General features: G+C 45.7%; 1 protein-coding gene across 1 annotated transcript in view; it reads left to right on the top strand.

The window, feature by feature from the left end:
• The first annotated feature begins 263 nt into the window (after positions 1-263).
• palld (palladin, cytoskeletal associated protein) overlaps positions 264-22826 on the top strand; it is an 86903-nt gene continuing 64340 nt past the window's right edge. Inside the window, 7 exon segments of the mRNA XM_084309028.1 lie at positions 264-412; positions 16729-16904; positions 17116-17182; positions 18794-18911; positions 19241-19309; positions 21683-21824; positions 22757-22780. Of these exon segments, the coding sequence (XP_084165154.1) occupies positions 17175-17182; positions 18794-18911; positions 19241-19309; positions 21683-21824; positions 22757-22780 (361 nt within the window). The 5' untranslated portion in view covers positions 264-412; positions 16729-16904; positions 17116-17174.

Genomic DNA, 22826 nt, shown 5'->3' with positions numbered 1-22826 from the left:
TTTCTTCTTTTACTCTCTCCTCTCTCTCTCTCTCTCTCTCTCTCTCTCTCTCTCTCTCTCTCTCTCTCTCTCTCTCTCTCTCTCTCTCTCTCCTCGTGTGGAATTTGGCAGCTCTCTCAGCTGCTGCTCCCTCCCTCCCTCCCTCACTGCTTCGTCTGAGCTGTGTGTGTCTGTCTTGCTGTGACTCGGAGGGGGTGAGCCTGGTGTGAGAGTGTCAGAGAGTCTCTGGCAGTGTGTCAGTCCCTCGGTCAGGAGTACAGTACAGACCAGTGTGTGTGTGTGTGTGCGTATCTGTGCGCGTATGTGTGTGTGTGCATGTATGTGTTTCTCAACTTACTCCAGCCTGAGATCAAGGAAATCATTAGTGGCATCATCTGTGCTAATCAGGAACCCGCACGGCGCCACAGATTAGGTAAGTTTGACTTTGAACAACTTTGTGGTTGATGATGTAGTTGTTGCCCGGGGGGGTTAAATCTCCGGTGAAAGAGGGCTACTTGCACGGCGCAAACTGTTTTAGATTATCCATACACCTAGTCTACTTAATGCACAGCTCTGTGTGGCTTTACGAAAGGAGGAGTCATAGTCGAGGGACTCAAAGGGACTCCAGGACAGAGTCATGTGGCTGCCCTTCTTTTGAACCTGGTTGGAGATTGTGTGCCCCAGTAAGAGAAACTGGGATGTGTGTTTCCTAGCAGGTCTGGTATCCCGGTCTGTTGGTCTCTCTCAGGAGCCAGTCCTGATGGAGCTGCAGGGAATGGTATTATTGAATGTTTAACTGGATCACGTGTTGAATAGCAGTTTCTTGGTGGTCAGTTATTAACCTTAATGAAAAGCCTCTGTTTGCACTTGACCTCTGCGGTCATTCCTTCTCTTGCATCATCTCTGGCACAAATTGACCGCCAATACACTGAAACCAAAACACAAGATCGCACACATATTAACTCATTCACGGCCAATCACGTAATATTACGCGTTTGCTCGCCAACCGTCTTTTTTCAATTTTAATATCCTATACACTCTCACGGACCTCAGTGTTATCATTGGAACTCATTCTGAGACCCCGAGAGTGCAATGCCGGCCGAATCCTGCTAGGTGGCAGTATCGCCCACCCTTTGAAACCTTATTTCACACTGTGTGTTACATTATATATGGTCCAGGCCGAGAATTTGGACTCAGGCAAGTTAAACGCTTCATCTGAGCACCTTGTAAGTTGTGACGCGTTCAGCACACTTCATGCATATTGTGTGCCATTTCATGTCAGGGATCCGATGGACATCAATACTGGAAATCGGGATCAGACAATTGGAATATTATTTTTGGGATACCTCCTAGTAAAGGTTAAGGACTATATGACATCAATCCTACTTTGATCCAACAATGATTTCACATCGATCGCAACGATTATGTAACATACTCCAAAACGTATGCCGTTGCTGACGATCAGAGCATCAAAAAACAACCCCCCCCCCCTTTGAGGCATTCATGATGAAACATAATACCTATTATATACCTTTGATTTTAAAATAGTAACATGTCCAGGCGAGCAACACAAACGACTTTAGCAAAATTCACATAGCGCTCCATAACTCAGCTTTTCAGGAATTAGCCCGGATCACTCTGAAACTATACAATATTCACCACGGGATAACACGCAAACCTATACATGAAATTCTCTAAAAAAATTTACATATTGGACGAGAGATAGTGACTGTCAAATGAGCCATAGTATTGTCTCCATAGCTATAATATAGAATATAGATATAGCTCTGCAAACATTGTGACGCATCGTGAAAATAGGCAATGGAAAGATGGCCCATTGACTACAGGATGAGGATAATAGCTGGCACTCAAATAATAATAATTGTAGTCAACAAACTGAACTGTGTGTATTGTGGGTTTGTATTTGCCTAGTAACCGGTTTCTCCCAGCAAGTTGACTTGTTCATCCTTGGTACATGTTTGTTGATTTCAATGAATTAAAGGGAGAGGTAAGTGTAATTTTTGGCTTGATGCAGACAGATGTGTGTGTGTGTGTGTGTGTGTGTGTGTGTGTGTGTGTGTGTGTGTGTGTGTTGCTTGAGACTGAAATAGTGACAGACGCATGTACAGCAGCTGAACCACACACACACACACACCATTAGTTTCACCAAAGAGGGTGCACGTTTCACAAAGAGACCTAACGGCGAGCCTTGGGACATTTGTTGTCCAGTTTATATTTTTGGAATGTCTAGAGCTTTATCTCGTGGCCTGGCTGCTTCCCCAATGTAAAGATGCCGGATTGAATGTGTGTAAATCGTGGTTTAGTTTGAATGTTCCACATTTCACATGGATGCGAGGTTTTTAAGCCTGAGCCATTTGTCCATACGCTGCTCAGTGGGGGAGGTCTTTCCACTAGCCATGCATACTGACAGACATGTTTGGAGACATACAAAGCTTGTTCACTATCAGGGATGCAGCAGAGCGGAGAGCTTCAAGCTCACTTCAGGCCACACGCACCTGTCTATCTGTGACATGGAGTTTGTCCATCTTTTTTAAAAGAGCTGTAAGTGGTATTTTCTTTGTTAAAATAAGTGGTCTACATGTTAAAATAATAGCTCTACACTCAAACAGCCATCACTGTGATATATAGTGTTTGGTCAGTAACATGGGTCTCCCAGTCCCTCTGCTCTGCAGTAAACAGAAAACACTTTTTTTGGTATCCCTTCTGACTTTATCCAATCAGGAGAGAGAACTCCACACTGCAAAAATGGTCTGACAAAAATTAAGAAATTTAAACAAATATGTGCTTGAAACAAGTAAAATAATCTGTCAGAAATTTTGGCTTAGCAAGTTTTCTTGAAAAAGGTTTAAATATCTAGGGTTCTCTCTCCTGATTGGATTACGTAGGAACGGGATACCAGAAAATGTATTTTCTGTTTACTGCAGAGTGGAGGGACTGGGAGACCAATGTTTCTGACCAGACAATCTATATCAGTGATGGCACCTTTAAGTTGGTGTAAATAATATGATATAAATGTGTAGTATAATAGGCCTATGTTATTGTAAGTAGTGTCTGACTAGTGTAAGTGACATGACAGTTGGGTATCCTCAAGAAATACACTAGGTCTCAAAATCAATACTGCACTGATTATAGATCATTCTTTTTACATTGGTTATTGTTTACCTTATGTATTTTACTACTATTTTGGAAAAGTGGAAAGTAACTAAGTATTTTTAGTTAAGGATTGTACGTTCCGAGGTACTGGCACTTTACTTTACTTTAATTTTAGGGCACTTTGTACTACACCACATTTCAAAGGAAATATTCAACTTTTTACTCCACTACATTCATCTGAAGCCATCAGTTATTAGTTACTTTGAAGAAAAGGTTTTTGCATAGAAAACATGGCAAAAATGTATGAAGATTATGTACTTTCAAATTTGAAGCCTGCCAACTACAAGAGGACATAATCAAAGTTTGAGTTTGAGTATTGAATGCTCCCAAACACCACAATACACAAACATCATGTAGAATGCGTATTTATACTTTTTTTTTTTATCCACTTTTTCTCCCATCCCAATTTTGTATTGCCAATTCTCCCCTCCCCTGTTTTGAACGTTGCTAGACTATGCCCCCCACTGGTCGGTTGTAGTGAGGATAGAAGCCTTGCATCACGTGTCCCCTCCAGTACATGAGGAGGCAGCCTGTCACATCTTTTCACCAGACAGCGCGGACTCTCAGTGGCGAGGAGTAACACGTGGGAGGCTCATGCTGCCCCCGATACTTCCTGTCTCTGCTGTGCAGGCATCACCCAACCGACCTGTAGGAGTCACTGTCCAACGTCCAATCCCCACCCATCGACTTCCACCCGCTGACTCTGCCAAATGAGCCAGTACGAAGGCCGGCCCAAGTTGAAGGCAATGCTGAGACTGGGATTCGATACCGGAGTCTCTTGCATTGGTGACGAGCGCAATCTCCGCTACGCCACCCAGCCGCCTTGCGTATTTATACTTTTGATACTTGTATACATTCAATATCAAATACTTCTCCACTTCTAAGTAGAATTCTTAATGGAGGACTTTTACTTTTAAAAGAATACTATTTCATTGGGTTTCATTCTATTTCTACTTTTACTCAAGTAAAGTAAACTGTGTATCTCTTCCACCACTGGTTCAATACACCCCCCACTACACCCCCTGCTTGCAGACCTAGCTTGCATAGCCTGTTAGCTCTCCATGCTTTTACTCTGAGAAGAACCTCAGGTCTGACCAGCCCTGGCTGCCAGCTGTCCCCTGTCCAGAACATTCCTGTGAACTCTGACCTGTGATCCTAATATAAAGGGCTGCGCAAGCTTCAAATGACTTCCTCTGCCGCATCTTTATTAAGATTTATTCTTTCTTGTCTTAGAGAGCTTAGAGAGCCACTTATGCACACATGCCTACATGCTTAAGGGTAGTAGCAGACTCAGGCTAAAAGCCCAGTGTCAAATCTATTGTTGTCAGGACATTTCAGTTGAATTGAGGCTATTAGAGAAACAGACCAGAAACGAATCATTATGATGTCTAGTTTTCAGATTGATGTATTTTGAAAGTCCTACATTGGGGGTTTCAATGTGTTTCATAAGTCCTAGGTTCACGAAACTGGCTCACGTGATAGAAAACCATGTAAACATAAATTTCCAGTAAAAAGAAAATTACAATCTAAAATGACCAACGCCCGGGGATAAGTGGATCAGACGAAATAGGATCTCACAGAGAGGACCTGTTTTCCCCCCACTGTTAACACATGTGTTATACCTAGATGATAAACACACATATGGAAGTGAGTCGACTTGTGCGTTTAGTCCGTGGCATCGTGGTAAATGTTTGCAACAAAGAGAGCGGATGTCCTTCATGTGGTGTTGTGACTGGACAAAAGTATTGTAAAATGGCTTGTGTATAAAGTCTTCTTTGTGTGATAGTGGTTTCAAACCTTTCATAGAGTCATTTAGAGCTGTTATGGTTCCAGCGCTCTTGTGTACGGCTTTGTAGCAAGGGACGAAAAACCCAAACTGTTGCTCCATTTTGACTTTGCACGTTTTGGGGATTTTCATCATGGAAGGATAATAAAACCAGTATGGCTGGTTCGCTTCAGAGCCCACGGACAATTTTACTTAAACTCCATTGTAGTTTGTAATTATGAATAAATGCTGCCTAGATGCTGCTCTTTTATGTCCAGTTGCACTTTGGTTGACTCCTTGTGGTCCGTGCTGTAGCACGGTGGCTGAACTGGCTTCCCAGATGAGAAGAGATGTGACTCCGGGAGTATATAATTCATACATGTCATACGTGCTTCATTCATGCACTATTTGTGGTTTTGTTGGCGATTTGTTTTTGCAGGCAACTTGCTCTGTTGCTCTTCCATGTTGTCAGGGTCATGTCGATGATTAAACCTCCTCTCTCCGTCTCTTCTCTCCCCCGCTGTCAGTTTGCTCTCGCCTCCGCTTTTTGGGTTTGCGGTGAAAAACCGAGCCTTGCTTCATAAAACTTTCCGTCGACGGCAGCAAATAACAACAGGGTCAGGCGAGGAGACCGCGGCCCTCAGCAGCAGCACGCACCCCAGAGAGGCCGGCAGGGCAGAGGCCTCTGGTGCACCGGAAGATGGTTAATAAAGGGTCAGGCAACATTTCCCCCCAAGATCCCAACTCGTAACCCTTTCACTGCCACACTACAGAAGGTTAACCCCGACGGTTAACCGTCGGTAGTGTGATAGTAAAGGGTTAACCTTCTGTAGTGTGGCAGTGAAAGGGTTAACCTGCTGTTGTGTGGCAGTGAAAGGGTTAACCTTCTGTGTATTGTCGCAGTGAAAGGGTTAGCCGTTTGGTAGTGCGGCAGTGGAAGGGTTAATTGATATGCATCTAGAGCTGCAGTATAATCAGTTCCCTGTGTACTGTGATGACCTTTTGGTGAGTGAGACGCTCTGCATCCGCCGGCCGTCTCAGACTCATCAAAGAGAAGCCGCCTATTCTCGGTCCTTGCCCCACAATGGTGGAACGAACTGCCCACCACAGTTAGGACAGCCGAAACCCGTCCAATCTTTCGCCGTCGACTAAAGACACACTTCTTCAACCAATATCTGAAATGATTTTTTTTTTTAATAAAAACTAAATAAATAACCATAACTAACCTTACTGTCATGCACTTGTCCTAATATACTAACCTACACAGCTACACTGTAGCACTCAACACTTTGATGAACATTGTTACTCAGCTGATTTGAGTTGTGCCCTGATGACTTGTCGTACAGAACTTGTAAGTCGCTTTGGATAAATGACTAAATGTAAATGTGACCGGTTGAGAGGACTTGAGGCGGAGGGCAGTTGGCATGACGTTGGGATGTTTGCTCACTTGTCTGGCTGCTTGCCGTGGAGAGGAAGGTGGGCAGAGAGGGTGGGGTCAGTGGGAAAGGACCGAAGAAGCAAGTCACAGTTACACTCAAGGTAGAGACTAAACATCAGGTTGCTCTTGGTTACTTCTAGCTATTGTGTCTGTATGTACTGGATGTGTGTGTGTGTTCTATAATTGTATTGTGCGACACGGCGTACAAGAGGAAGAGGCTGAGCGGCTAAGAATGTAGACGGGGAGTTCTCTGCCGTTCTCACAGTTGCACACCCTGTTGTTCCGACTCCATCAGAGGTCACCGAGGATCAAGTTCCTCCTCCAAAAAACAACATCCAAAGATGTGTGGTAACGCTCACCGACTTTGAGAAGAAGGACAAGGACATGTGCCTCAGCTTCACCAGTTTATTTTGGCCATCGAACAACGTCTTGGCCTAGTAGTCAGAGGCCTGTCATTTGTCCTCAAAGTTGGTGAGTGCTACGGTCTGCTACCATACATCTTTTAGATGTTGTTTTTTGAAGTACATATGTTTTTTGGTTTAGCACCACAGTAAGAGTTTCTTCCATGGGAAGGCCCGTCTAACTCCTCCACTGTGATCAAGTCTTACTGCTAAGGCCAGTAGAGTCTCACTGCTGGACCAATGTGTATGTGAAGGTATTGTCCACAGTTGCCACCTGTCCCACAGTCCTCTACATGGGACCATAATTAAAGTTGGAGTGAATGGGAGTCCATTAGCCGGACAGAGGAAAGTCTATCAACAATCCATGAAGAATATCAGCTGGTTAGTAGTTGACTGTAGGCTACGGGGTGTAGTTCAAATACATCTAGAGCCACTTTTGACACTTGATACAGCGTAGTATAAATAAAATGTTAATCTCCCTTATAGCAGACCATCCCACTGGTCCCATTAATGGAATGTTTGTGTTTGTGTAGTTCTCTTTCTCCCAACATGGCTGCTGCCTGTGTGACCGTTGGCGACCACTTTCCAAAGAACCTATCTAATTTCTGTGCAGTGGTAGAGTAGGTACAACACTGGAAACGCTATATATTACAGTTCCACTGTGAATTGTTTACAATACACAGTAATAGGTAGGGTTGGGCACCGAGAACCGGTTCTAATAGGAACCGGTTCCTAACTTCCGGTTCTGGAACCGGAAGTAACATATTTGCATTTCGATTCTTAATTTTGATTCTTAAAAAAAAAGTTTTTTACTTTGTTAATTAATACCCTAGTTACAGTACAGCAACCAAATTAAACTGTATCAAGTCAACTGACAATGTGAATAGTATGAAACAAATTTAAGATAAAAAAAAATAAAAATCCTGCGAAATAAGCTGTGACCTGTTTTGACCTGCACCTCAAAGAATCTGAATCGAGAATCGTTTAGAACAGGAATCGAAATGGAGAATTGGAATCGGAACCAGAATCGTTCAAATCCAAACGATGCCCAAGCCTAGTAATAAGACACCAATTTTTTTTTTTTTATTTGCATGCTATATTTCTCATAAATCAACACATAGCAACCGCTGTTTCTTCTAACATGAAGGGAAGATGGACATTCTAAACATTCCGTGCAAGACCTCTATTTTCAACTATTGACCTATCTCAATCCTACGCCCCCTTTTTGTGATGTCATGATGATGCCGTTGTGACTTATCCTTGCTTCCTACTCCAAAGTCCTCTCCTCTCCTAGAAGCGTGTTTAAGCCCTGCTACTATGTTCAGCACATTCCACAGGAATGGAGAGGGGATTCAGTAAACATTACCGTCTGTCTCTAACAGCTTTATGTACTAATAATTATCCATAATAGCTGGTCATTAAGGTTGATTAATACCTGGTTTTATTGTTGTGCTTGCTTATTGGGATATGGGATAAGTTTCCTAGTTTACACCACCACCACCACCACCACCACTCCCTTCAGTTGAGCAAGCTCCCCAGACCGATGGTCTGCTCTGTGTTCAATCAAACTGCTCAAACAAACGTAGGTTACCATGGCTTCAGCCCGAAAGTTTAGCTGAGACTCGAGAGGAGAGACTGGTAGACCTACGTAGAGCAAACCTGGAACAATTTACCTGGAAATCATAAAACAGTAATCGTCCAAAACCGCAGCTGAATTCTTGAATTACAATGTTATTTGTTTGGGGATCTTAGTAGTACACAGGTCGAGCGGTGCGGAGATGCACTTTCTCTGCTTGAGGTCTGGACAGATACTGAACAGAACAGCAATGCAAAACATATTCCTGTGCTGTGAACTGGCATCTGCTGACTGTTAGGTAGACACACACACACACACACACACACACACACACACACACACACACACACACACACACACATACACACACACACATATACACATATGCACGCGCATGCGCACACACATACACACACATACACACATACGCACGCGCACACACACACACACACACACACACACACACACACACACACACATACACACACATACACACATACGCACGCGCACACACACACACACACACACACACACACACACACACACACACACACACACACATACACACATACGCACACACACACACATACACACACGCACAGGCTTCCCTCCAGCAGCCTCATTAATCAGCATTACACAGTAACCACAGGACCAGCTTATGCATACATTAGTTTTATGTTGCATATGTTACAATAAGCCTTTTCCGGTATGTACATGATTTACGTTAATGCTCCACATGAAAAAATGTGTAAAGGATTTGACTACAGTTACAGGGATTCGTGTAGTGTGGTTTATATGTGGGGTACTTCAAAGACGGAGCATATGGCTGCGAAGGCCAACGTGATCATCCTGATTGATACAGAGGATGACTCAGAAGAAAACAATGAGGTCTCACGAAAGAAAGAACCCCGAGTTCTGGTTCTGGAGCAAAGACCCAACAGACAACCGGAACAACAACCCAAACCCAGTGGTTTTCATTTTCCCCCTCCCGGCTATAATTAAAAAAAATTAAATGGATTTCAAAAACCACACGGACATATTGCTTTGCTCAAACAATCAACCTCCTACTTTCAATTGCCTTCTGCTGTCAGATCTGTACACGGGAACTTGGCCTTTGAATTTGAACCGGCATTATGAGAGTGTGTCCTGCTGTTGTTCCAGTGAGGGTTATCTGTGTGTGTGTGTGTGTGTGTGTGTGTGTGTGTGTGTGTGTGTGTGTGTGTGTGTGTGTGTGTGTGTGTGTGTGTGTGTGTGTGTGTGTGTGTGTGTGTGTGTGTGTGTGTGTGTGTGTGTGTGTGTGTGTGTGTGTGTGTGTGTGTGTGTGTGTGTGTGTGTGTGTGTGTGTGTGTGTGGGGACGGGACGACGCAGAAAGGGGGACGGGGCAGATAGCTGCTGGGATGTTTGGAGCGTGGCGGATGACACTTTAGCCTCCAGCCGCCTCGGGGCTTGACGACGTGGGTGGATGAGGCCTCCCTACTCGTGTCACGAACCCCCCCCCACCCCCTGGGTCTGTTAGTCGCTCATCTGTTTCCTAACACACCGGCGTCTTGCTACACCATAGAACTGGCCAAGTTTCCTCTCTTTCACTTCAGGCGATAAGACAGAGGAACAGGCCCCAGTCTATTGTGTCGGCTGGTTCAGGGTGGTAGCAGCAGCAGTATTATTATGGTGGTAGGAGGGAGCAGGGGATGTCTAGGGGCGCACTAGTAGCCACAATACTTTGTATCGGATATGGGGCAGATGCCAAGCTAACATGTAAAATCCACTACCCAGAGACATATATGAATCAGAAATCAAAGCAAAGTGACTTAAAGGAAAACTCCAACATTTTGGGAAATTAGCTTATTTAACATCTTCCCTGGAGTTAGACAAGAAGATACATACCTTTTTTGTCTCTGTGCGTGCATTTTAGCTTTGGGAATAGACGCTCCGTTAGCATAGCTTAGCTTCATCACTGGAAGTGAGTAGGGGCCGGAGCCTTACAGTGCCTTACAGTGTATTTCAAGGTCTGACATTGACCAAACTTGATATGCATGACCTTGGTGGGCTCTAGGTCAACTCCTGAAAAGGGGGTCAATGTCAGACTTTGCAATCAAAAGTTAGGGGGCTAATAACCCTTGCCATAATTTCAGTGTGCCCCCTAACTTTTGATTGCAAGGTCTGACATTGACCCCCTTTTCAGGAGTTGACCTAGAGCCCACCAAGGTCATGCATATCAAGTTTGGTCAATGTCAGACCTTGCAATACACTGTAAGGCACTGTAAGGCTCCGGCCCCTACTCACTTCCAGTGATGAAGCTAAGCTATGCTAACGGAGCGTCTATTCCCAAAGCTAAAATGCACGCACAGAGACAAAAAAGGTATGTATCTTCTTGTCTAACTCCAGGGAAGATGTTAAATAAGCTAATTCCCCAAAATGTTGGAGTTCCCCTTTAAGATATTTATTTATACATTAAAAAAAGAATTGGCACGTTAGATCTCTTTAATGAAGAAAAACGAATTCATTTAATATATCTCAATCCTTTTTGTCCAATTACCCTAAAAGAATTATCTAAGTCTACTAGGGCTGACCCCTATTAGTCGAATGGTCGACTAATCGATCGAAAGGAGCCGTAGTCGACTGCCAACCTCCAATGCCAATGTTTTTTATATATATATATATTTTTGTATCATTCTTTCCAAAAGAAAAGAGGCCTAGAAGCGTGGCTAACGCTAATGGCACGCATACCAGAGGCTAACTGCCTAAGAAAATAGACACAGAGGCACTGAAAGAGGATTTCACCCGTCTAATGAACACACTAGACTAGACAAATATCAAGATGTATCCATCAGTGGACCAATTGCATGCTTTTGCAGAGAACAAGAAGCCTTCCGTCGACTCCTTCAGACCCCCACAGCCCAAATGGAATAAAAAAAAAGTATACTATTTTTTTTTTAAATTTTTTATAGTCGACTAATAGTCGACTATCGGCTAATTTCGGCCAATCATAGTCGACTATCCAAATCCTTAGTCGGGGACAGCCCTAAAGTCTACACTGTGCCCGGTAAAAGCAATTGGATCATTATTGGTACGCAATATTAACACTTTGAATGGACCAATCTCAAACCCTTCCCTCTTTTCTTGATCCTCCAATCAAACCCCGCCCCTTCCCTCAGACAAACTTGGCGCAGCGGGGGAAGTGCTAACCGTGCGTCCCTAGGAGTGACTAAAGCCTCCGCCCACTGCACCTGTCACTCAACTCACCGGGATCCGTCTGGATAATGACAGACTATAGCATATTGTCCTTCAGTCTGAGTCTGCCTGACTCATGATAATTCATCCATCACAGTTGTCCTGGTGTAACGTTACCAAACCCATTCATTCATTTTCTTTCTCTCTCTCTCTCTCGCTCTCTCTCTCTCTCTCTCTCTCTCTCTCTCTCTCTCTCTCTCTCGCTCTCTCTCTCTCTCTCTCTCTCTCTCTCTTCTCTTCTCTTCTCTTCTCTTCTCTTCTCTTCTCTTCTCTTCTCCTCTCTCTCTCTCTCTCTCTCTCTCTCTCTCTCTCTCTCACTCACACACACTTTTTTCCCCCCTCCCCTGTCTTGAACGTTGCTCGCATATGCCCCCCACTGGTCGGTTGTAGGGAGGATAGAAGCCTTGCATCACATGTCCCCTCCGATACATGTGGAGGCAGCCTGTCACATCTTTTCACCTGCCAGCGCGGACTCTCATTCGGTGAGGTGTAACGTGTGGGAGGCTCACACTACCCCCGCCATTTCCTGTCTCTGCTGTGCAGGCGTCCCCCAACCGACCTGTAGGAGTCCACAACGTCCAGATTACCACCCATCGACTTCCACCCGCTAACTCTGCCAATTGAGTTAGTATGACGGCCGGCCCAAGCCACGCCGACAGCCCGAGTCGAACCCGGTGTCTCTCTCTCACACACACTTTGAGTCAGAAACAAACATAGTATCAATGAGAGTATCAATAATACACATTTTATAAAAAGGCAGTGTAAATTGCCCTCTGTCTCTGTCCCCTCTTTCTGTTCTTTCTCTCTCTCTCTCTCTCTCTCTCTCTCTCTCTCTCTCTCTCTCTCTCTCTCTCTCTCTCTCTCTCTCTCTCTTTCCTCTCCCTCTCTCTCTCTGGTTCCGTCGCACGCCCACACTCTCAGGTGTGAGTCCCGGAGGGTGAGGTGCTGTCTGAGTATTTGGGGGATGATGAATTAACTGGCTGTAACAGCAGTTAGCCTGCTGTTTGATTGACGCACTGGATTGTAATCAAGTATTATTATGGCCATGTAGCGGAATGTAGGGAATTTTATATAGGCTCTCCAAGACGGCTGGAAAGCCCGAGGTTGGAGTTCTAGTGGAACAGCTGTGTTGGTGAATTCCTACACCGCCCCCCTTCCCCCTGCCTGTCAATGTATGGGTTAAGGGGTGAACAAGTCCGATATGAACAGGGGAAATATAATGATCACGCTAAACGTGCTAAAGCTGACTCCAGGCCTAAGACCGTAACCTTGAACTGAACCCTACGCTGCTTCTTGAACCCGGTGAATGTGAATCTAAGCTGTCCTAATGGAGGCACAGACCCACCGGCCTCTTGTCACTTTCTCCTTCGTGGACTCCGTCCTCGCTCCATGCGAGCGACCCTCTCCGACGTGGTTGATACACGATTCAGATTTAAAAGGTGGTTGGCGTTCTTTCGTGGCAGTTTGAGACATGTGGGGTAGACGCCATGTACAATGCTAAGCTAACTTCATATCAAGCTGACAAATTGAGACGTCATGGTGTGGAAACGGTTGTATAATATTTGCATATTATGTCATATGCTGATTGTAGATAGGATGACAGATTGATGTTTTGAAATGCAAATGTGAACTACTAGGAGGATTTCAACATCATATCATTGTATATTCAATGTCCATAACTTGGCAGGATTACTGTAGAAACATGTTGAGATCGATGAGAATGAAAGACAGGGCCGGCTGGTTAGTGTAGAGGTCTAAGAACTCGCCTACCACCTCAGAGACCCTGGCTCAATTCCTGGCAGTGGTACCTTCGGCTTGTTCGTCCTATGAACACAATTTTGGCAGTGTTCCTGGTCATTGCAACAGCGACTCCTACTGGCCAGTTGGGGGGCCTGTTCAGCAGGGAGGGGATCTGGGGAGATAGCATCGCAGAGATGTCAGGTGAAGCGGATGGCAACTCAACATGTATCGGAGGAGGCATGTGGTAGTCTACACCGTCCCCAGATCGACAGTAGGGCAGCGTAACAACCAGGGGGGAATTGGCATACTGATTAAATTGGGGATGGGTGAAAAAAGGCAAAAAATCTAATAAAGAATCAAAGCCAATTGATGAGACCGCGACGACTCCATCGCTGTGCTCTATATTGTATATTTATGTGTGTCCGGGTCAGATCCACAGGAGTTCTACTGAAGGCTTTTACGGCGCAAAGGAAGCCTTCCAAACAAAACTTGCTTTATCAACAAAAATAACTCCACGTTCACGGTTAGCTAGGCTGTTTCAACCCTCTCATCTTGTCGTCAAAACAATCCCCAAGCCTGTGGGTGGGAACAACCTGCAAAATGGGAACAATGGGGTTTATGGGAATGTGGTCTTATCATGAGAATTAGACTACTAGACTTATCATGAGAATTAGACTACTAGACTTATCATGAGAATTAGACTACTAGACTTATCATGAGAATTAAGATCTGACAATGATATACAGTATTTGTTGGAAATTCCCCTTGTAGCAGCTTTAATATGGTGTTAGTTTATCACACTGTAACACCTGTAGTAGTTTAGTTCAGAAATACTTTTGCAAGCGTAACAGACTTGGCACCACAGAGTACAGGCTCCAGGCCAGGCGCTCCGCGAGAGGGGAGGGGAGGGGAGGGGAGGGGAGGGGGAGGGGAGGGGGGTGGAGGCGGGGTGTGTCTGTTCTGTTTCCCTGTTTAAAACAGTCCAAAACCAAAATGAAAGGGGGAGATCCCCAGAGACACACGCTGCGACGCTGCGTCTTCTCCCAGCGCTCTCCGGCTGCTCCTCCACGCGGCAATCAGCCTCAAATTGTAGAGGTTCGCTCCACCTCCAGCCACTCATACTCTCCCTACCACTTCGTACGAAACATCACTAGAGGCCTACAAAGGACTGCTAAACAGGGACATTCTATTCATGACATTCTATATACGAAAGGGCCATCTAAACATTGTGTGTGTGTGTGTGTGGTGTGTGTGTGTGTGTGTGTGTGTGTGTGTGTGTGTGTGTGTGTGTGTGTGTGTGTGTGTTGTGTGTGTGTGTGTGTGTGTGTGTGTGTGTGTGTGTGTGTGTGTGTGAGACCGTGTGTGTGAGTGAGTGAGACCTGTGGGGTAGACACAGCCACGTACAATGCTAAGCTAACTTCATATCAAGCTGACAAATTGAAAGCTGCCAATGATATCTACAATACCCCTTGTAGCAGCTTTAATATGGTGTTAGTTTATCACACTGTAACACCTGTGGTAGTTCAGAAATACTTTTGCAAGCGTAACGGACTTGGCACCGCAGAGGTACAGGCTCCAGGCCAGGCGCTCGGAGGGGAGGGAGGGGAGGGGGGGAGGGGTGGGGAGGGGAGGGGAGGAGGGGCGTGTTCGTTTCCCGTAACACTGCATCTTGTCATTGCCTCAGGGCCCTTGAGGCTGAACAGGTACGGAAACCTTCTCTCAGACACGCCCAGTGTGTGTGTGTGTGTGTGTGTGTGTGTGTGTTTGTGTGACAGTTGTTAGGTCTTGTGAGTGAGACTGGCAGGCCTCCATCGCATTCTGCGCCTTAATAATTAATGACAGGTATTTTTGTCAAAGACAAAGAAGAGTAATATGTGTAAAGGTGCCAGTAGATGAGCTTTTATTGAAACGACCCATCAATCACTGTGTTAATGCTTATTATAATAACTTTATTTGTATAGCACTTTCATACAGATGCCTGCAGGCCGCGCTGCAATTATGTACTTGAAGATTAATCTGTAGCTTTGTGGGATGATTACTTGGACACAGAAGACAAGAGGGATTTACTGCATGTAAGACAATAGGGGCTGCTGGTATTGAGAAGCGTTCCCAGTAGGGGTGTAACGGTACACAAAAACCACGGTTCGGTACGTACCTCGGTTTTGAAGTCAAGGTTTGGTACAGTGGGGGGGGGGGTTAGATGCCAAACTTTCTAATCGAATCTTTAGTAGAGTTGAATAATCCCAAGCTCCTCTAGAGGTACAAATAAATAAATAAAAAATAAGTTAATGAACGGATTTGTAAAATGTATCATATTGATATATTGATCAAAATGAATGTGTGTTTGATTTGATTTATTCATAATAAACATAACACAGTGAATGAACTAATAACTTAGCGATGTGAGGTTTTAATTGCATATATTCAACCCTGCCTCATTTTCTTACCTATCGCAATTTCTGAAAAGTATAGAAATGAATCGAACAAAACTCCACGGTCAAACAATATTCAATTTCATGATGCATCGAATCACTGCAATCACAATGATCGGAAGACGTTGTCGGGTTCTGATCATCACCCCTCTCCCTTACTATCCTGTAGTGATGCACGATATATCGGCCGCCGATATAATATCGGCCGATATGGCAGTTTTTTTTACACATCGGTATCGGTCCGATATCAAGATAGGGCCGATATGGGCCAAAAAAAATTAAAACTTTTTACATGTTTTGGCCTTAAATAGTTAAAAAATGTCAGTCATTTCTGAAAATAAGTTACAAAAGTAAAAAAATATGCGTTTTGGAAAATAGCTCTTTATTTGATTATCATTAAAAAAGTGTTTTCTATACAGAGATATCGACATTGGTAAATATCGGTATCGGCCAGAACAGCAATATTAATATCAGTTATCGGTATCGGCCACAATTTTCACATCGGTGCATCACTACTATCCTGTGTGTCGGGTCCTGATCCTCACCCCTCTCCCTTACTGTCCTGTGTGTCGGGTCCTGATCCTCACCCCTCTCCCTTACTGTCCTGTGTGTCGGTCCTGATCCTCACCCCTCTCCCTTACTCTCCTGTGTGTCGGTCCTGATCCTCACCCCTCTCCCTTACTGTCCTGTGTGTCGGGTCCTGATCCTCACCCCTCTCCCTTACTGTCCTGTGTGTCGGGTCCTGATCCTCACCCCTCTCCCTTACTGTCCTGTGTGTCGGGTCCTGATCCTCACCCCTCTCCCTTACTGTCCTGTGTGTCGGGTCCTGATCCTCACCCCTCTCCCTTACTGTCCTGTGTGTCGGTCCTGATCCTCACCCCTCTCCCTTACTGTCCTGTGTGTCGGGTCCTGATCCTCACCCCTCTCCCTTACTCTCCTGTGTGTCGGGTCCTGATCCTCACCCCTCTCCCTTACTCTCCTGTGTGTCCAGGTGGTTCTGCGAGAGCCGTGAGCTGCACAACTCTCCCGACATCCAGGTGTGGAGGGATGGTGACCTGCACACGCTGGTGATCGCAGAGGCCTTCGAGGACGACACGGGACGCTACACCTGCGTGGCCTCCAACAGCCTGGGAGCAGACAACACCTCCGCTGAGGTCTACATAGAAGGTAGGACTGAAAACAGCCTCTCTGGTGTGGGAAAGTAATGAGGACATGTAATTCAAATCATATTGGGGAAGCAATTAAAGACCAAGCATCTGCTAGTGACTGTATTACTCACTTGCCTGTTAGTGATTCGGCACGTACTGTGGTGAAGGCTTTTGTACTTTCCAGTGTTCCGGAATAAAACAAAAAAAAAAATGTATTTCCCGAAATGCAGGAGCTACATCGTCGGACTCAGACGGGGAAGGATCGGCGTCCAAGTCCAGATCGGGAGCCATGCCTCAGTACGTGTGTTTTCTGCGTGATCCCATGAACCCTACCCCCTCCCTGGAGCAGGTTAACTGGGCCCCGCAGCGGCTAATCAGTCTAGCCTGCCTGCTCCCATTTAAACAGGCCCTTAAAGCACCATTACCCTGACCCAGTCAAACTGCCTATAATCTAGCTAATGAGAGGTACAGAGGGTTAATATGGTAAAAAAGAAAAAGGGCCCGGCCATGAATGTCCTCTATGGTTACTTTCATTTAAGATATTTAATTTTATTGATCCCCTTGGGGAAATGCAGGCGTCATAGCAGCATGGGGGAGGGGGGAGGGGAGGTACAGGTAGTGGAAGACATACAGGTACAGGTCACAGAATTATAGTACTGTGGAGAATACAAATTTAATAAAAAGGCAGTGTAAATTGCCCTCTGTCTTTGTCCCTCTCTTTCCGTTTCCTTCTCTCTCTCTCTCTCTCTCTCTCTCTCTCTCTCTCTCTCTCTCTCTCTCTCTCTCTCTCTCTCTTTTCTTTTTTACACACTTCCTCTCTCACACTACAGTGCCAATATCCTCAGTGTTGGGGAGTAGTTATTAAGTACATAGTTCAGATACTAGTTTATTTTGCAGTAGTTGCTTGGTAGTAAATACTTTTTTTTCTTCCATTTCAGCTTTTAACTACAATAAAGTATTTATTTTAGTCCTGTAATTCAAGGGGCACTTCACCAAAAAAACAACGCTGATTTATTTTGCACATAATCTCACTCACGTCCAAAAACTCTATACAGTTTTGCACACATTAATTTATTTTTTTATTTTTGTATCCACTTTTTCTCCTTATTTTCAATTTTGCTCCCATTTTTCTCCCCTCCCCTGTCTTGAACGTTGCTCGAATATGCCCCCCACTGGTCGGTTGTAGTGAGGATAGAAGCCTTGCATGTAACGCATGGGAGGCTCACACTACCCTTGCCACTTCCTGTCTCTGCTGTGCAGGCGTCTCCCAACCGACCTGTAGGGGTCGCTGTCCACAACGTCCAATCCCCACCCATCGACTTCCACCCGCTGATTCGATACCGGAGTCTCTTGCATTGGTGACGAGCGCAATCTCCGCTACGCCACCCAGCCGCCCCACATTAATTTAGTTTGACGGTTATTGACTAAATGAGTTTTAATTTGGCCACCTGTGATGTCATCGGGGACATTGAACCCTTGTGTTGTGTTAATTACAGCTCCATGAAATGATGTAGATGAAAAAATAGCAATACTTTGTCTTATAGGGACTGCCACCTTATCATTTAATTGAGCCATAATTAACACAACACAAGGATTCAATGTCCCAGATGACATCACTGGTGGCCATATTCAAACTCATTTACTCTCAACAACTGTCAAACTAAATTAATCTGTGAAAACCGTTTAGAGTTTTTGGATGTGTGTGAGATTCTGTGCAAAATAAATCAGCATTCGTTCTGGCTCTCTAATTAGTAATTAGTTCTTCTATCGTTATCTCTCACCTCTCTATGCTCTCACTCTATCCTGGCTATTCCATTATTCTCTCCCCTCTGTTTACACAATAAAATCTTGGCTCCCTGAAGACACTGTAGGCAAGAGGTTGGAGTGAAGTATGTTGTTGTGTTTCAGGGTTCAGAAGAAGACCACGTCCATGTCTCTGACCATTCGATCAGCTTCACCAAAGACCACCGAGGTCGGCCCTCATCGCTCCACCCTGGTCCAACCCTTCTCTCCGCCCTCGCAGTGGGTAAGGCGCTCGGTAACACACACACCCTAACAAACACTAACACATACAATTAACACAGACAGACATTTACTTTAGAACCCCCAGGGCGACGGTATGTCATGTCATTTTTATTTGACTTTTATATTATTGCCTAAACATAAATCTGGGCCACTTATTTGTTACTTACACTGAAGTTGTTGAAATGGTCCCAACTTCTCAAATCTTGCAAATATATATAAAATAAATCAAGTGTTTAGAAGGTGCTCTTTATATATAGGGGAGTCAGTTGAAAACTGCCTGGAACTTCTTTGTTTTTTTAAGTAAATAAGTGAGTTTCTTCTGTTTTCTAGACGCAGAGCCCAATCTCTTCAACGCATGGAGGTGATGCATCTCTCTCAGCTCTCCCTGTGTTCACCAAGGTAACTCGGCTTACACACACACACACACTCATCTTATCTTCTTATAATAACACTACTGTTGCTTTAACCCTTTCAGGTGCACGACCGTGCCCGGTGCGATTCGAATTTTGAGACCTGAATATTCGAACGATAATGTAACTCACTTACTGTAGTTCATTTCCACTGGAGTTCAAAGTCCAAGATATTATAATATTATTTTTTTATGTAAAAACAAGACTAGGCTTGTCTGGTACAGCTGGACCCAGCATAACATCTTCTGAAAGAAAGAAAGAAAGAAAGAAAGAAAGAAAGAAAGAAAGAAAGAAAGAAAGAAAGAAAGAAAGAAAGAAAGAAAGAAAGAAAGAAAGAAAGAAAGAAAGAAAGAAAGAAAGAAAGAAAGAAAGAAAAAGCTAGAGACCGGAGAAGAATCAAATGTGTGCTGCCATCAGGTATAAAGCGGAGTTGCTCCATTGACAATGGATCACAGACTTTTTGAGGACATGTAGAATGTTTAATTGAGTTTTTATATCCAAATGAGATTCATTATAATTATGTGTTCTCAGTTCTGAAACAGAAAATGTACTCCGATACTATATTCCTCTGGGTGCTTGCTGTGTCATCTCCACCCCGTCCCAATTCACTATCTATGGAGCAGCTTCAGTACTTTATACCTGATGACATCACAAGTTTGACACTATTTCTAGTGTGGTATTTGAGAGTTTTTGAACTATCATAGACCTTAGGAATGTTGTGCTGATTAATAAGCAACTTGGTTCTACACGGTCCACATATAAACTGTCGACTCACATCGGTCAATCAGGCACCTTCCCTGCTGTGGGCAAATAAAACACAGGGTTCTGTGAGAGGGCCAGAATGCTTCTTTTGCCCCCAGACTGTTCTCCACCACTCCTCCTCCTCCTCCTCCTCCTCCTCCTCCTCCTCCTCCTCCTCCTCCTCCTCCTCCTCCTCCTCCTCCTCCTCCTCCTCCTCCTCCTCCTCCTCTCCCCAGCTCCGGCCATGTGTCTCGTGATAGTGGGATTGAGACAGGCTAAGGCGAAGCTTCAAACAGCCAGCTCAGCCCTAAATCATTTTCCACCTCATTACAAAAAAAGACATTCGTTTTTCTTCGCCTGCCGCCTCCTCCAGGAGCTGTGAGGGCTTTAATCATCTCAATGAGAGGATGTGCTCCTCTGGTGAGGTCAGCTCTGTGATGTCACCCCCCACACACACATACACACACACATGTACACACAGACACATCTTGTGATGATGTACATTCCACCCACGTCTTTCAAAAGTACCCATTCTCCCAAAGAGACATGTGCGCGCACACACACACACACTGAGAAGGAAATAGAGAGAGTCATCGGCTTGTAGACTCATTTATTCACGTAGACAAAGAGCAAAGAGAGAGAAAGAAAGCGTGCTGATAGACCGGCCTTACCCTGTCCTGTCACTGAGGCCCTGTTGACTAGTTGAAGGATTAACAACGTTGCCTGTGGCCTCTCTACACGGATGACTTCCTGTCCTTCTGCAACTCTAGACGCTGTCACAGGACCGGCCCGCGCCGGCGCCCTCCTGTCCTGTGGTGACATAGAGTGGCTGTAGAGTCAGGGGGGTCAGTGCATCTGCAGCCTCCCGCTCCCCCCAGTGGTGCTCCGTGAGAGTGTGTTTCAGCTCCATCCTCTCCTCTCACACTGGAGCGCTGGAACTCCCCCTCTCTTTCTATTGATCTCACTCTCCTCTCACCTCCTCATTATCCTCGCCTCTCCCCCTCCTTTCTCAGATTACCCCTCTCTCACTGTCCTCTCCCCCCTTTTCTCTCTCTCTCTGTCCTCTCCCCATTTTCTCTCTCACTGTCTGCCCCCCCTTTATCTCTCTATGTCCTCTCCCCATTTTCTCTCTCACTGTCTGCCCCCCCTTTATCTCTCACTGTCTGCCCCCCCTTTATCTCTCTCTGTCCTCTCCCCATTTTCTCTCTCACTGTCTGCCCCCCCTTTATCTCTCATTGTCTGCCCCCCCTTTTCTCTCTCTGTCCTCTCCCCCCTTTTCTCTCTCTCTGTCCTCTCCCCATTTTCTCTCTCACTGTCTGCCCCCCATTTTCTCTCTCTATGTCCTCTCCCCCCTTTTCTCTCCCACTTTTCTCTCCAACTTTCCTCTCTCACTTTCCTCTCTCACTGTCCTCTCCCCCCTTTTCTCTCCCCCTTTTCTCTCCCACTTTTCTCTCCAACTTTCCTCTCTCACTGTCCTCTCCCCCTTTTCTCTCTCTGTCCTCTCCCCCTTTTCTCTCTCTCTGTCGTCTCCCCCTTTTCTCTCTCTGTCCTCTCCCCCTTTTCTCTCCCCCTTTCCTCTCTCACCTTCGCACCTCACTGACTGGTGTGGGTTCCTCTGCAGCTTCTGCAGGATGCCCAGGCGTCCGAGGGTCAGGTGGTGGTGCTGGAGTGCAGGGTCCGGGGAAGCCCTCCTCTGCAGGTCCGCTGGTCCCGACAGGGAGAGGAGATCCTGGACTCTCCGGACTTCCGCGTCCTCCAGAAAAGTGAGATGCTCCCTTTAGCTATGACAGAGTACCCCATTGTTAGTGAAATGATGATAGGGCTGTAATTATGATTAAATTCTACATCTTACTTTTACATGTACTACATAATATACTACATATAATACTCTCTTCTCCCTCTCCTTCTCCATCTCCTTCTCCCTCTCCTTCTCCATCTCCTTCTCCCTCTCCTTCTCCTTCTCCCTCTCCTTCTCCATCTCCATCTCCTTCTCCCTCTCCTTCTCCATCTCCTTCTCCCTCTCCTTCTCCCTCTCCTTATCCATCTCCTTCTCCCTCCTTCTCCCTCTCCTTCACCCTCTCCTTCTCCCTCTCCTTCTCCCTCTCCATCTCCCTCTCCTTCTCCCTCTCTTCCCCCTCTCATTCTCCCTCTCATTCTCCCTCTCCTTCATCCTCTCCGTCTCCCTCTCCTTCTCCCTCTCTTCTCCCTCTCTTCCCCCTCTCCTTCTCCATCTCCCTCTTCTTCTCCCGCTCCTTCTCCCTCTCCTTCTCCCTCTCCGTCTCCATCTCCTTCTCCCTCTCCTTCTCCCTCTCTTCCCCCTCTCCTTCTCCCTCTCCTTCCCCCTCTCCTTCCCCCTCTCCTTCTCCCTCTCCATCTCCCTCTCCTTCTCCCTCTCCTTCTCCCTCTCCTTCTCCCTCTCCTTCTCCATCTCCTTCCCCCTCTCTTCCCCCTCTCTTCTCCCTCTCCTTCCCCCTCTCCCTCCCCCTCTCCTTCTCCCTCTCCTTCTCCCTCTCCTTCTCCCTCTCCTTCTCCATCTCCTTCCCCCTCTCTTCCCCCTCTCTTCTCCCTCTCCTTCCCCCTCTCTTCCCCCTCTCTTCCCCCTCTCTTCTCCATCTCCTTCCCCCTCTCTTCCCCCTCTCTTCTCCCTCTCCTTCCCCCTCTCCCTCCCCCTCTCATGTGCTGTTCTGTGGGACAGAGCCACGATCTGCAGCAGAGTCAGGTGGGTCAGCTCACATCCTGCACCAATACATTTAATATACAAAAAT

The sequence above is a fragment of the Notolepis coatsorum genome, assembly GCF_963971535.1.
Source record: "Notolepis coatsorum genome assembly, chromosome: 2".
NCBI lineage: Eukaryota > Metazoa > Chordata > Actinopteri > Aulopiformes > Paralepididae > Notolepis > Notolepis coatsorum.
Note: the sequence above shows the minus strand (reverse complement) of the source record. Positions and strands in the feature narration are given on the sequence as shown.